This window comes from Biomphalaria glabrata, chromosome 3 (assembly GCF_947242115.1).
Source record: "Biomphalaria glabrata chromosome 3, xgBioGlab47.1, whole genome shotgun sequence".
Classification (NCBI taxonomy): Eukaryota; Metazoa; Mollusca; class Gastropoda; family Planorbidae; genus Biomphalaria; species Biomphalaria glabrata.
In genome coordinates, this window is record NC_074713.1 from 8,354,662 (window position 1) to 8,370,288 (window position 15,627).

Here is a 15,627-nt window from a genome sequence, read left to right on the forward strand (position 1 = left end):
AAGAGTTGTCAGTTCAAAATCTCACAAAGTCGTAGCAAAATAGCCACACGGAACACATTTTCATTTTGTATGTTGGCTTACCACCAGTGCATGTACTTTAGTGTTAACTGCAATATCGAAGGTTTGATCATGTGACATCGAAAAAAAATTGCACGTATTAAGAAGTTTCTCGGTATCTCACCTGTTATAATCTTTAATGTCAATGTGCTTTAATTATTTCATTTAGCTCATGTTTTTGCAGCTCTCGAATTGCACCCATTCGAACTGAGATTACTTTCACTTCAAGCATAGACAACACACATTAATGCAACGTGAAGAAACAAACAATGCACAGTACATTCTTTGATATAAAATATTTATTATAAATGACTACATCCAGAAAGTAATATGATCAAAGCATAAATTGATACAAAAAAAGTCTTCATTAAAACAAAATAAAAACAACAAAATTCTAGTACAAGTCTTAGAATAGTTGGAAGTTGTAATAGTTAGCACCAGGCCGAGACTTAATCACAGCAAAGTTACCTCCAATCAAGAACTAGTAGACTGAGTGTAGAACTCGAGGTCTATATTAGAACATGAGTGTCTATTATGCTATTCATTACAATATGCAGGTCGTGCTTCTGATAGTTTCATATGTTTCTATCAGTAACATCGTTGCTCATTAGTAATGAGGCATAACTTTCAATTCTTCCTTAGAGAGAATAACCAAAACTAAGCGTATTAATACATTTCATATATTGTAGCTAATAATGTTCTGTAGACATTCAGTGATTGCACCAACACATGAATAGTCAGATTACTTCTATGAATTAACTAAAATATTAAGAATTTTTTTTTTTTAAAGTATTAATTGGTTTGCACCCAACTTGAAAATGTTTGCTCAGAAGTTTCAATTCTTGCCTAGATAACTCTCTAAGTCACAATAAAGCACTGCAGTAACGATCAAACGTTTAGAGGCCACTCTTATGTGACAGCAACGTAACAAGCCAAAAAAACAGCAAAGGAAGCTCATAGTATTTGGCCTTTGATGGACTTGGATTTGTTTTGAAATCATCATTTTGTCAACACTTTTCATATCATTTCATTAAAAAAATTAAATTTGAATTTTAAGTGAGAGAAAACAAAAAAAAAACAAAAAAAAAAAAAAAAAAAAGAAAAAGCCACAACACTAGCTTATTAAACCCAAGATTTCATGACCAGAAATTTTGAACACAATTGACACCAAAGCAAAATCGAAAGCATTCAGTTTGACAAGGAATATTTAGGTGTGTCTCTGTGTGTGATGGAGGTCTGGCTATGTGAACATTATAAAATACCATCATCCGATGAAAACTGGGTCTCCAGTATATAAACAGCTGACTTGCGTCATAAGAACTTAGGCTGGTATAGGCACTGAGTCAAAAGTGGTAGTTGGTTTGGGGGGGGGTGGGAGTGCAACTGGTACATATCAAGTTATGGAATGATATTGCATAGGCCCTGTGTGAGATGAGACATCCACTGACACCTAAGTAGCTCCAATGATAAACATTGTTTTCACATCTCTAGAGATTGTGTTTTTGTATAATATCACTAACAAACATGTCCTTCATGGTCCTGCTTTAAGTCTTACATGTCCAGGAGACAGTAATATGAAGATATTTGAGGTCATCAACTACTTTCCTTGACTAAAACATGGTTCTTGTTCAAACTAGTGATTACCTCCACCCTGTCGACACATCTTGTATTCTTTTACAAAATTTCTTTTTAGTCTATGACCATCGACACTTCAGATGACATGCATCATGCTAAAAACAAAACATTACTTTCTAATCACAGCTATTGATACTTCATAAAATGTATAGTTTCTTATGTACTTTCTTGTCCTTCCTATTACACTGACCTACATGCAGTGAAGCTCATCCCACACTAGGGTATAAATTAAAAGAGTCAATGTTTCTGTTCAAATGATGAGTACATGGATGGAGGATGTAAAGAATGAGAGAAATGTTAGAAACATTCGATGTATTCATGACTTATGTGACATAATGCTTACACAAATAAGCTTTAAGCTAGACATCTCTACTAGACTGTGTTTCCTTCACACATTATTACTGTATTCCAGAGCTAACAAACATTATCTACTTCATTAGTTCCACATAACGATTCATCTTGTGATTCATCTTGAAATTCATCGTTGTTTAAGTCTAGACATTCTTTTCATAGAAATACAAATATCATTCAAGCGATTGATTATATGTAAAAAACATAATTCGCAAACTTTCTACTTATGTATTTTATTCATAGATATTAAAAAAAAACATTTTTCTTTCTATAAAAAAAAATTAAAAAAGTGAAAGATAATGATGAATTAAATGCAGTCAGAACATGATATACAATATATAACACACCAGCAGTTTTTGAACCTAAAGTGGCAACACAAGTAAAAATAAATAACTAAAATGTTCAGTTGAAATGTTTACCTTGTAAAATGACAACAGAGAGGACCAATAAAAAGGTTCACATTAAAGTTTACATGTTTTAAGATGTATAGTTTAAAAACAATGTAAAAATAAACTTTCTCTGGAACACTGGACACCCAAGTGTACACACATGCTCCCAACACTAGTCGACAAGAGCAGAAAGAAAACAAGATACAGAATCAACAATTGTTCAAATGTTCAAACACTTTGGAAAGATCTGAAGTCTAAAGTGAAACTCGGAATTGAAAACTGTGAAAACTAAAAAAAAAAACCCCAAAAAATCAAGAAAACTTAAAAAAAAAAAATAAAAAAAACTGTATGTTCTGAAAACAGTTACAGAAAGCCAGCACAGTTGTCTATGTAACAAAAAAAGTAAACTCTAAAAACATGCAGACATTAGCTTGCATTGTAAACTGCTGAGTTAGGACATGGAACAAACTATATCCACTGTTATGGGAATGAAGCAGCAGAGAAACTGAAATTAAAAGTGTCAAGGCCATTGTTAAGGAAAGATTCAGAGAAAAAAAAAAGAGTGCCAATTAAAGAAAAAAAAAAAGAAACGTAGATGTACATTTGTGCATTCAAGGCTTCTGGTGTTTACATAATAGCACTAAATGTTTCAGTCTCAGAATTAAATCTTCCCATTTCTTATAATCCTAAACATTTTTTTTTTAAAATACATTTTATAAAACATTATTTTTTCTACATTTCCATTTGTTTAACACCTTTTTAAGTCATTTCTTTTAATTTAAATATAAAAGAAAAATTTGAGTTCCACTTTGGCATGTCTTAGTCATATGGATGGCATTACAAGGTCAATAAACATCATGCATTGATCTGATATAAAAATAGCCATATCTAGGAGAGAAGAGTCAACATTTACAATAATAACACTTGAGTGACAACAAGTTTTCATGACAATACACTTTATTGAACTCAACAAAAACAACACATTTTTTTGCATCAAGCTTGTAAATTAATCTTTCCAAAATAATGTAAACGAAAATTCTGATATATTCACAAAAAATATTGGCATTGCAGTCTTCAAGAGCAGGCTGTAGAGGTCACTACAAACAAAAGGTAAAAAAAAAATAAAAAATCTTGCATCAGTCAAAAAAATAAATGTGACACAATAAAAGCGCCATTTACTCTCCTATTCACATGTCCATTCTCTCTATTATGACTAAATAGTTGTACACATGTATAGACATTTATATATTGCACTTGGTCAAAATTGATTTCTTTAGCAGACGCCAAATTACATTAAAAATGTTCACACAAGTCTGGCAAAAGATTTCACAGACAAAAGGCTTAGAAAAAAATGTTTGCTTGCAATGATAATGAAGGTAGATGTATTACATACAAGCCAGAATGAAAGCCTGTATACCTCCACAAGTAGAGATTCCTATTTCCAATACATCTTATGTCTAAATCACACCACAGAATTACATCTATACAAGACCATTAGCGCATTTTCTTTGATGTACATTTTCTATTATTAGCAAAACTTTGCTTTATATACTGTAAGCAGTCATTTTAATAGAACTTCCAAATGATCCAAATTTGTTTTAGAACTAACTTTTAATTCATGAAGCCTAAAAGTACTTTCTGTGGCAGATATTGCTTTCTATTTTGTATTTCTTTCAAACCATCTTTTACAATGAGATATGCTTGTCTTCTTTAAATACAATATCAGAATGGAGGTATTTGTTGACTAAACAAAATATCTTAATTTCAAACGCTACCTATCTATACAGCTAAGATTCTTTCAGAGAATTTTTCTTTTTGTCTTTCTTTGTCTTGCCATCATATTGTCATAATGAAATTAACGTTGGTGAGCCCACTGCCTCGGAGCTACTCTCGCTGGAGTTTCTTTGCACTTGGCTGGAGCAGGACATTCCAGTCAGTGGGGTCAGGCCAGTGGATCCATCCACCATGCTATCGAGCCCAGGGCAAAACAAGGAGGAAGGTGTGATAGACACCCCTGAGGTGGGAGTGTTGATGGTCACTCCTGTGGCTGAGGTTACGGACAGCATACGGGCACGCTCTCTCTTGATCAGGGGTAGGGAGTTGGGCCGTGAGGAGAGGGAAGAGGATTCTCTGCTGCTTCCTAGTGACGAGGACGTGGGCACCACATAGGATGTGGAGGATGAGGAAGACTGGGACATGCTCAGGTTTTCTGGCATGGAGGACAGGTCGTGGGGAGCATGGGAGGAGTGGGCACCAGTCTCTGCCTTCAGGTGGTGAGCATGAGCGTACAAGTGGGCAAGGTCAGGCTCTATCTTGACTTTAACATCTGACCTGCTCCTAGACTCTACCTTACAGAGTGGCTGATGAGCTTGTAGTATCAACTCCAGTTGTTCTTTTTCTTGTTGCAAATTCTGAATCTCATGTTCCAGCTGGCTCTGTTCTGCTTCAAGTTTTTCTGTTTCCTGATATTAAACAAATGACTTTCTTTAATTGAATACAAAGAAAAAAAAAATAATAAAAAATTATAATGGTGTAAAAGCAAATGTTGAATAGTCTAAATCATGTTAAAATTATGCAAATATCTTGTCCACTATTGTATACAAGGTAGAGGGGGCGCCCTGGGCACCAGAGCATAAGGCACACTACCATTGATATCAAAGTACTACATAATATTTTATACATTTCTGTCGCTACAGATTGTTCATACATTAACTTTCTTTCACATTATATGTAAGTTTTCCATTGCTTACAGAGCATATGGTATCACTATGGGTATCAAAACAGTAAATAATATTTTAGATATTTCTGTCACTACAGATTGTTTATTCATTAACTTCATTTACATTATATGTAAGTTTTCTAAGGCTTGCTGGTGACTGTACTAATGCAAACAAGGCTCAACTCTTTCTCTCCTGATTGACGATACCATCATTGATTAGGCCTCATTAAATTAAAATAATTTTTGGGACCATAAACTTTGATTTGTTATGCATTTATCTCTTCCAATTATAACATTTTCTGATGAAAAGAAAAACGTTATTGGAGTGTTACCCTAACAGGCTAGTGAAATACAAATGGGAAAAATGAATAATTCCTTCTGAGCGCGGAAAATAATTACGGAGAGTAAGAGTTAACTTCACTGTTAGGAGGGTGGGTGGGTGGGGGTGGACAAGCTTGCTGTCCAGAACCCTGGAGCCACTGCTTATCTGAGGCTTATCATCCTATGATAAAACTAAGTGCTCAATGACTTTGTGTAATAGCTTAAATGACAAAATATTTTATGAAGTGAGGGTGTCCTGGAGACACACCAAAGACCCCTCACAGTCACACTTTAAAAAACCCAAAACTTGTTTAAAACTGATGGATGGGTGGTGGCAGTGAGAAAGCTTGAATGGGACAGTGTGTTACTGGCATCAGTAAGACATTTTTTTTGTATTGTGTAACATCTTAACCATACACACACACACAGAGAGAACTAAATAAAACTAGTTTCATAAAATGAAGAATCTTTTCCAAGTTTTGATGTGGTTCACCACTCTTTTGTCTACATTCATTCTAGTTGAACCATCTGAATGCTTACCTCTACTAAGACATTGGTATGATCCACTCTCCTCTGTCGACATTTGGCTGCAGCCACTTTGTTTCTCTCTCTGCGAACTCTTCTTCTTTCTTCCTCTTCTGGAGGCAACTGAAACAAACAAACAAAAGTGTTTTTTTCCCTTTTCAAAAGTGTCATAAAAGAATAAAATTGTCTTCACTAAAAAGGTAATCTTGCTGGAAAAAATCATTGGTAGTCCTGGTAACTAAGTGCATTTACTATCATGGTTATGTCCCTTGCTTTAAAAGTAAGATCAGAGAACTAGTGGGATTAAAGCTCATATGGATACTTCTATTCATTCCAACACAAATGTAAACTTTGGAATGCTTTGTTCTTGTTGGAATGAATTTTTTTCATTCTTCTTTCCTTTCATGTGTATTCAGCCATGCAGTTGTTTTTAGCTAAATCCACCCCTTCCCACTGCTTGCTTTCCCCCAACCCTACATTTTATTTGAAAAAAAAAATCGTATTAAAAAAAAAAAAAAACGCCCTTTCAAGATCAGCAGACCTTGGTCAAGTCTCACTCACGTGTATGCTCAATATAGAAAGCAAAACAAAAAGTGTAAAGGTCATACAGAGATGTGTCAACTGTAAACTTGAGTTATATTCTGGACATGTCCCAAAGCATCGTGAGGACATGTCATATCACTGGACCAAAATAGTGTTGCTCAAAAATACAACCCAAATTATTTCTTAATTAATAACACCTTCGCCGCCAAACTCGCCCCCCCCCCACCTCTTTCCATTCTCCCAGCAAACTCATATAAGGCCTCGTTTACTTTCTTCTACAGCAGAAACCTGTTAACCCTTTCCCTCCATGTGACTCATGCGGCAGTCAAGGCAGCCACCATACCTAAGCTATGACATCACCAGCGGCTGCTGTGACCTCCTTTAACGCGCCAGTAAAAAAAAAATGAGGTCCCAGTTAATGATGAAGGATGTAAAAAAAAAAAAGTGGGGGCGGGGGGGGGGGGGCGGGGGAGGTGAATATATTAGCTTTCGGCATCCCCCCCCCCAACCTGACACCCCCACCACTTCCCAAAGATGGGAATATTCTTTGTTCTTTTGTTAGATTACAAAAAACTATAGTGTGACAAATCCTGACCAAACATGGAATGTAGAGTTGACACGAACAACATAAGTACAAGAGCCGACATCGAGAGCGAGGTTGTTTTTTTTTTCCCTGATACAACTTAAGCAATGCTTTAGATTCTACAAAATTGTTCAATCTGTTGGAAACTTAAACTGTGCATTCAATAAAATGAACATTTCGAGTAAGACTATAAGATCGAGTCCAATGAATGGCGCTAGATTAGATGTAAGGACAAGAGACAACGTTGCACTGGCTAAACTAGTCTAAGATCTAGAGAACAGATCGATGGGAATTATACAGGTGGGAGAAATGTTGCTGTCCTCTGATGTGGACAACCCTTCACCGCAAAAGACGCTGTTCTGTGGTCTGGCTTCACATGTCCAGACACGCGACCGTGGGCATGTTTAAAAAGAAAAGGGGGAGCACTGGCTTACTCACCAGTCATTTGGAGAGGAGGGGAGGGAGGAACCTCGTAACGCATTACTTTTTTTTTAATGTACTAATAAAAACGTACTACACCCAACCATTGACCAATCGCAGTGCACTATGAATGAACGTGCCGCGGTCTCACACCCCACACCCCCCGCACGTAATTGAGTAGCCCAGTTTAGCTTCCATTCTAGCAAGCGGTCGCTGCGTGAGTAAGCATGTCCGTACATCGGAAGATATCGACAACGGCGTTAGTATGAGATAATCTTACTTGTCTTTGTGCAGGTCTAGGGCACACGTCTAACTTAGTATGACCTAACCGTACACAAAGAGGTAGTCCCACGTTCTCAGCGACCACCTCCAATTCAGCATAGTGTTTGTATAGTAACGATATTGTAATACTATCACATACTTTTGGACTATGGGCAGGACACCAAGGCTCTAGCAAACGAAAGACTAACGCTGAAAAGGAGAGGAGGTGTTCCCATGACACTCCAGACCTGAACCCAATGGTACCATAAAGAAGGTGTGAATACACAAAAGACCAATACACTGAGATGTTTTAAATTTACAATTTCTTGGACCCCCGCTTAAAGTTGTTTTGTTTTTTTAAAGAAAACTACATCGAATGGGTTTAGTGTTTTAGTAGATTTATGCGAATTGTCGTTTAAATGTGGAAAGCGAAGGACAATTAAGACTGGACTCTCGTTGCGGACCCACACACACAAAAAAAGTAGATACTCAAATTCCACCTTGACTGATAGACTGGAACACATTCTTTTTATATTACTGACAACGTGGAAACATCCCTCGCATACTCCGTAATAAATCAAACATCTCTTATAGGCATTTCCCTACGAAACATGTTCACTTGAGATTTATCAGTAATCTAAATGCGACCTTTGAGTCCAATTAAATGTGGGGAGGGGATTATGCTTCTAGATTGTTTTTCAGGTTTTTTTTTCTTTCAAGCCCTGTGTTTAAATTGATTCAATGTACTGATATTTATATTGTTCCACACACATAAAATAAGATTACTCCAGTGTGGGGCGACTCAAGACTTTGATCTCCTTTAATGGTATTGGCGCCGCTGGGCCTAAAGTGGTGGTGACAATAGCGACTTCAAACGTGTGACCCGGCACGGTTTTAAACTCATTTTCTACTGGTGACTCATTCTGATAACAGGTGAGGGTACATTGTTTTTACACCACAACCCCCCGACCACCAGCGCTGCCATTTATGCGTCCTTCACCCGTGGCCTCACGTTAATATCACTGGCACGAATGAGAGACCAAAAAGTTTGACCTATTAAAACGCGGGCTCACCGGAGAAGAAAATAACCATAGTCTCACATGGTTGCCGCGATGGGCTATCGACAGGATGGTACGAGCCGCGCGTTTATCAAGATTTGTACTAGATCGTTAAACTGTAACTCAAAGCAAGTACGAACGTTTATTGGATGTAAAGCAAGAAAAAGAAAATATAACAAAATACTTTAGACAAAAAAAAACGACCTTAGGCTATGCTAAGAATAGTATCAATAAGTTTGGATCAGTGTTGTAATTAAATTTGTAATAGATCTAGACTAACAATACAAAAGTATTTGTAAAAATATTTTTTTAAAAAAGGGGAACGACCTAAATTCAAACTCTTGGCTCAAATCTCCCCAGGCTTCGCAAGCCAACATGGTAACCACTCTGCTAGTGGAGAGCCTATGGACATGGAAGATTGTCTAGTTATCTATTGTTTCTAGTATCGTCCAATTTTTCATGTTGTGTTCACTAAGACTCAGACGACGACCTATAAAGGGGACTAATTCAGCTTATACCACCACTTCAGTCAAATACATATTCTTTTCCTTGTTTTAGATACCAAACAAGATAATTAATTACCAATAGTTAAATGGTTAATTTTTAAAAATTGATTCTTGTGTTGTCAGATAAAAGATATAAGTGTGCGAAATTTCAGCTTGATCCGAGTTTGGGTTTGAGAGAAATAACGTGTACAAACATTTTTACCAGACAGAGTGTGAATTTTTTAAAAATGTTTACAAACATGCAATAGAAGCCATTAAAAACTACACGGTTCAGTTAAATCCACACGACTAGGAGCAGCACGAATAAGAAAAGTTTAGGCCTCTATCTATAAAGATGTTTCTTATTGCCCGCATGAACCAGTGACGCAATACCCAATGTTTTAGATTTGTTTTAAATGTTGTGTGACGTGCCTGTGTTTCCTTCTAGAAGGGGGGCTCGAGGTTCGACACCCGACTCGGACAGAGTTGTATTTACTGAGCGCCTAAAGGCAGCACGGAAAACCAACTCCTAGATACCCCCCCCCCCACTGGTCCACAAATGAGATTGGACCAAAAGCGCTCTGAGCATGATATAAGCATGAAAGTAGCGCTATATAAAAGCTATAATAATAATTCATTCTATTTCTCCTAGCAACCTTCTAGTTTTACACTAAGAATAGACGTTTTCAATAGACAGATGTACAGGATGTCAAGTAGCACATGCAATAGTTTTAAAACTACTATATATCCCAAATAAAGCAAACATCTAATTGCTTTCAGTTGATCACAATGTATGTACTGCAAATGTCTCGGGTGAGGCTGACCATAGTGAACACTCTTAAAAATAGTTTTAGCTCCTAAAGGTATTTGTTTTTCAATGAGTTCACTATCTTTGACCTCATTGTGACCGTTGACCAAAAGGAGCCTTATGGAGACAATAAAGGGACTTTATCTATTAGATAAAACGTTGAGTATAAATAGTGTACTGCATGTAGGAAAAGTAAAATCTGTGTTTTTTTTTTTTTTAAATATATATATATCCCATATAAAGCTTTATATCTTGTTGACAACATCTTAACACAAATGTCAATCTAACTCTTCCCTCCCCTATCTAAATGAATTTGAATTTTTTAAATATAAAATGTTTGGGGAGCCATATGTAACAGTACTGCTCATTGCACTATTAAAATATATAATATAGTAGTGACATGAATCTGTTATTTACTAAAAGTTATAACCAAGCATTCCAGGGCCACACAGCCAATTCAACATCAGCTGACACAAAATTGTGTAACATATGGAAATGTGTTCATTCTGTAACATCTTGAGTCAAACTAAGAATATTTTATTTATTTATATATATATACATATATATATATATTTTTTTTTTATTTCTTGCTGAAGTCTGCACATTTTTAATATTGCAATACAAAAACTAAAAAAAAACCTCACAGATAAAGTTGATTCCTAAATGTGTGTGTGGTCATTGCAGAGTTATTTTGTAATGTAGACAGCTTTTTAATGCTTAACATTCCGCTAAGGTAGCTAGCTTAAAAATAATGTAGCAATGGATGCAGAGAAGTCTTGTTAAAAAGAGAACTTGAAGAATGCAGGCTGCCTTAGATACAACATCAGCCAGAAAACTATTTATCATTCTAATTATTACTAATTAATACAAACTTAATTAAGCATTGCACTTTAAGGTTTCAAATAATAGCTTAGGGCTCTAAAACCAAAGAATCAAATAAAAAAATTGGTACATCGGCGGGAGAAAAAAAAAATCTGAACAACGAAACCAAGGAGAAGAAAAATTTAAAGGCTGGAAAGGTCCACCTTGAGTGTGTTGTTTTTTTGCAACTAATATAATAAAATTCTGCAAATATTCAATGTTTAAGAATGAGGATTAAAATGTCATTAAATGCTATATAATAAAAATTCCATTATTATATTAAGAGAGTGCATTTATATAATACTTTCTTTCATTAGCAAGCATTATTTATAACTTCTTTTAAAAAAATATTAAAGGTCTTTGGAATTAAGTATCAAATTTTGTTCTATTCCTAGGTTAGATATATGTTGTCCTTACAACAAGATTATCTATTCAGATCTCTTTAAATTAGAAGATAATTACATTACAATGAGTTTCAAAATAATTGTTTTATGCTATTTGTGCATTTGAATTGTTTTACAAATGCTGTTTACTCAAAAACCCTTTCACCTGTTTAATGCTTTAAACTGTTTGATGCTTTTTAATTCTTTTGTTTGATGCTGCTTATAAAAACGATTACTCCCCCACAAATCTTTTAATAAAAAATGAGAGGAAAAAAACAAAAAAAAACAAACCCCAACAACTTTAAATAATCTACACATCTACTTTAAAAAAATGCAGTACTTACTTTCTCATCTTTGTTTCGTCGTGTGTACTTTCTCTGTGGTGCCGCATTAATCGTTCCATTGGAAGTCACAATTAAATCAACATTTTTATAATCTCTGGAAAGGCAGTTACGTTTGGCTTGGGGCTCCCAGTCAGCATCGGAATACTCAGAAGAATAGTCAAGACTATCCTGAGAGGCATCAGCGCTGTGGCCAGGATCAACAACTGGGGGCACAAATCCACTCTGTGTGATGGTATCCCTACCACCATTCTGTTGGCTTGAATGAAGGTCCATAAATGTCTGCTCTAAGTTGGCAAGAGTGGTGGGAGTCAAAGTTGGTGTCAGACCAGTACCAGAGCTGACCAAAAAGTTAGGCACATACTGTTAGAGAAAAAAACAATATTTTTTTATGTTATGATTTATATACTTTTCAATTACAAATAAAAGTTTATATTGGTAATATCAGTTTTCTTTATAAAGTGTACACATAATACAGTCCCATTTTTTTCCTGTTTGTACACTAAACTAGCAAATAAATATTATAAATGATTTTGCAAAATAGTTTTCTCAAATAAGAATAACTTTTAATAATGACTTTATTAAACAGAAGCATGTACTAGTAGCAAGAGGTCCGACTTGTCTGAAAAAAGTTTTAAAGAATTAAACATTTTCTATTTTATAATATTAAAGTTTAAATAAAATCCCCACCGGTGTTGATGAATAGTTTGGTATCTGCTGTTGATTTCGTTGTTGGAAAGGCTGGTAATAGGAATGCTGCCTAGGTTGCATATGTTGATGGGTGTTAGTTCCCATAAAATTATGATTATAATTTCTGTCAGGTCCTGTTAAATCCTGATGTGTTCGATGAGGTGGATAAGGCGGATATCCAGCACCTTGATAAGGTGGGCAGTAATAATCAGGATACACATTATAAGGGTGATGATAATCCATGGTCATCTTGATTTTTTTAAAAATTATTTTGAAAACTAAAGTCTATCTTACAAAATTAGCCTTCAAACTGTGAAATGGTATTTGATAAACTGGTTGGTAAATTTAAATGATTAGGCCTACATAACATAAGCTGAATTAAAGCTTTATCCCATAGTCGTGAGATAGTAGGAATTGAATATGCTGTACATTTATCCAAGTCCAATCAATGAATCAGTGGCTCTTGTTTCCATGCCATCTGCTCTCTTTGAAATACCGGTACATTTGTATAGACAGTAAGCCGTTAAGACCTGGTATTTTAGATTAGACCTGTATCTAATTCTAGTAAATCTAGTAGTAGACTGGTACTAGTCTAATAGCCGTAGGCCTTCATAGGCATGACATAGACATAGGCCATAGGCTTAGGTTACATCATTGCTGTTTACTTGATCTAAATGTACAACGTGAATACTCTGATAAATTCTACTAAGTGCTATCGACTCAATGGACAAGAACGCTTTATACTGAAGGCTAAGTAATTTATGAAGCTTTTCAAACATTGTGACGGTATTCTTCAAGTGCAGTTAAAAATACATATACAACCACTACCCTCCTTCACCCATGCGACAATACTTAGGTGACCCCATCCCCCAAAATTCTGAGGTCATCATCAGCCAATCAAATTGCTCCGTGGTCTACAATGCTGTCAGCTCTGTTAATCCAAGGGAGGTTGATAGCATGTTAAATGTGACGGTAAAAAAAAAAAAAAAAAAAAGAGAGGGAGGGGGGCGATTAAACTTACTAGAATCGACTACGAAATGCGAGTTCTTGAATGCTGTTAGTGAAATTTGGTATAATAGCTTGAACATTTTTGCTACATGACACATTAAAACAACTTGATAATGGCTGCTATCAGTTAAATCTGATCTAGTTTGCCCAGTATCACTCGACTACGACCAACTTTCAACATAACTATAACCCTGACCTAAATTTAGATCTAGAGCTCTTCTTTTCATCTTTTTATTTTCTTATTTAAAAAAATTAGATCTAAATCAAATGAAGTCTTTAAAATATATGATAGATCTAAATCTATGTTAGATTTGATATAACTGAATGGTTTTTAAAAAGTTGAAATATTAATCTACTTAGACTATCTAGACTAGATTAGACGTGAAAACTTACTGCTGTTGAGCTTTCGACTCCGCCATTAGCCATTGATGATAAAATGTCTGCCACGTACTTTGTAGACTCGGCATAACTCGCGGTTGGTGTGTCGGACTGCGATGTGTACATTTTGAAGTCCAGAAAGAACAATTCCAAATTTTCAGGAATCCCAACTCTTTAAAAGATGCGTCAGAGATCGAACCACAATACCCTTCTTGACGGGTAGGCAAGAGAGGGAGATTCGACTATGAGTCACTTCTTCGTTTTGAAGTGGAAAACCCGCACAGTCGCTCATATAGTGACCTGAGTCACTGTGAATCATTGGCTAAAATTAGAAACATTACATCATGATTTCAATAAAGCCCATGGTCACGTGACGCATTCCTATTCCAAATTTGGATAACTTGTGCACAACGTCATGAAGTCGGCCTACTATTTTTCTTATACAGGCCTAAAAGTTGCTAAAAAATTAAGCATAATTAGATCTAGCTTTTTTTTTTTAAAGGCCAATTGTCAGAATATTCTTATTAATTTCTGCCTAATATTATGCATACGAAAGAAACCAAATCAGCGGATTGCAAATGCTAAATGAACTATTGGTAGCTAAATTTATTTTCTCAATTACATATATGTTCTTAGTGCATTAATGTGTGGATTTTCATTCTCTGAAAAAAATATTTAAATTTATTTAAAAATAGAAATATAATGCAATTAATAAGATCTACATGTTAGATTATATTTTTAATTTATTCATTATTTATGTATAGCCATAGAGGAGTCTCAGCTGTTTAATGCTGCTTCTCCAATCAAGAAGTGTCCTTGCGAGTGCCTCAAATGGAAAAACCATGATACTATTTTTAAACGATAATCGCATTGGATGAAAGTGACGTCAGCTGTTTCTGCTTAAATATAGATGTAGATAGATCATTTGATGACCAGCAATCAATCAATAACGAAGAAGAAGAAAAGAGCAGCTGAAATGATTACTTAAATACATTAAATCTCTTTTTAATCACTTTTATTTATTTATGAGTAGGCCTAACGACTAACACTGAACTGTTTGTTTACAACGGAATATGTGTCAACCAATTAAGAATTGAAGCTATTCTAAGCTGTAATTACTAATCCGTTTTTTTTTAAATAAATAGCAACTTAAGCTTTTAGGACCTAATCTAGTTTTTTTTAGTCTAGGTTGTCTTTAATTACGCTTTCCCTATACTGCGACCTATACTATCAAACAATGCATATAATATGCAGGACGTAGGGAGAAAAAAAAAAGGGGGGGGGGTCTTTAAATTAGTTTTGTGGATAATAATATCAAGGTGTAGGTTAACTTGATGAACTTTGACCTACGTGGGCTGCTAGAAACATAAGTCGGTGTAATAGTGCACACAATTTGGTCTCTTGTTTTCCTCTTTTTTTTTTTTTTAACATGGCTGCCCTGCTATGATGTTTGAATCCATTGTTTCATTCCCACGTCTTCTTTCTCTGCCTAAGTTCCTAATCCCATGTGTGGGTGTGTGTGTTTGTATTCCCCCCCCCCCGGGTCTCTCTTGATTCATTCTATTTTTCCAGAAGTTCTGATAAAATTTAATTATCTGCCCAATATTGTATGTTTGTGTGTCTGTGAGTGTGATTGCTATTTATTATTATTATTATTATTTTAAAACTGTGTCCTGCTAGCATACGGGACTACATATGTGCACACATCTATTTGTGTCTTTTTAAGTATTTTATAAAATTTTGTATTTGAAGATTATGGTTCAGTGTTTTATGTATAATCGCTACTTTACTTTTGAGCAGGCATGTCAAAC

General features: G+C 35.3%; 1 protein-coding gene across 2 annotated transcripts; it reads right to left on the reverse strand.

Annotated features, from left to right (window-relative positions):
- Positions 1-338: 338 nt before the first annotated feature.
- Positions 339-14,167, reverse strand: LOC106063678 (fos-related antigen 2-like). Of its 2 annotated transcripts, none has more exons than XM_013222116.2 (4): positions 13,832-14,167; positions 11,744-12,103; positions 6,013-6,120; positions 339-4,894 (listed from the first exon to the last, which is right to left on the reverse strand). In XM_013222116.2, the coding sequence occupies exons 1-4, from the start codon at positions 13,940-13,942 to the stop codon at positions 4,277-4,279; spliced, it is 1,197 nt and encodes a 398-aa protein (XP_013077570.2). In that variant the 5' UTR covers positions 13,943-14,167; the 3' UTR covers positions 339-4,276. The 2 variants fall into 2 exon arrangements, with proteins under 2 accessions (XP_013077570.2, XP_013077569.2); XM_013222115.2 differs by lacking the exon at positions 13,832-14,167 and adding an exon at positions 12,431-13,385.
- Between the last annotated feature and the right edge of the window lie 1,460 nt (positions 14,168-15,627).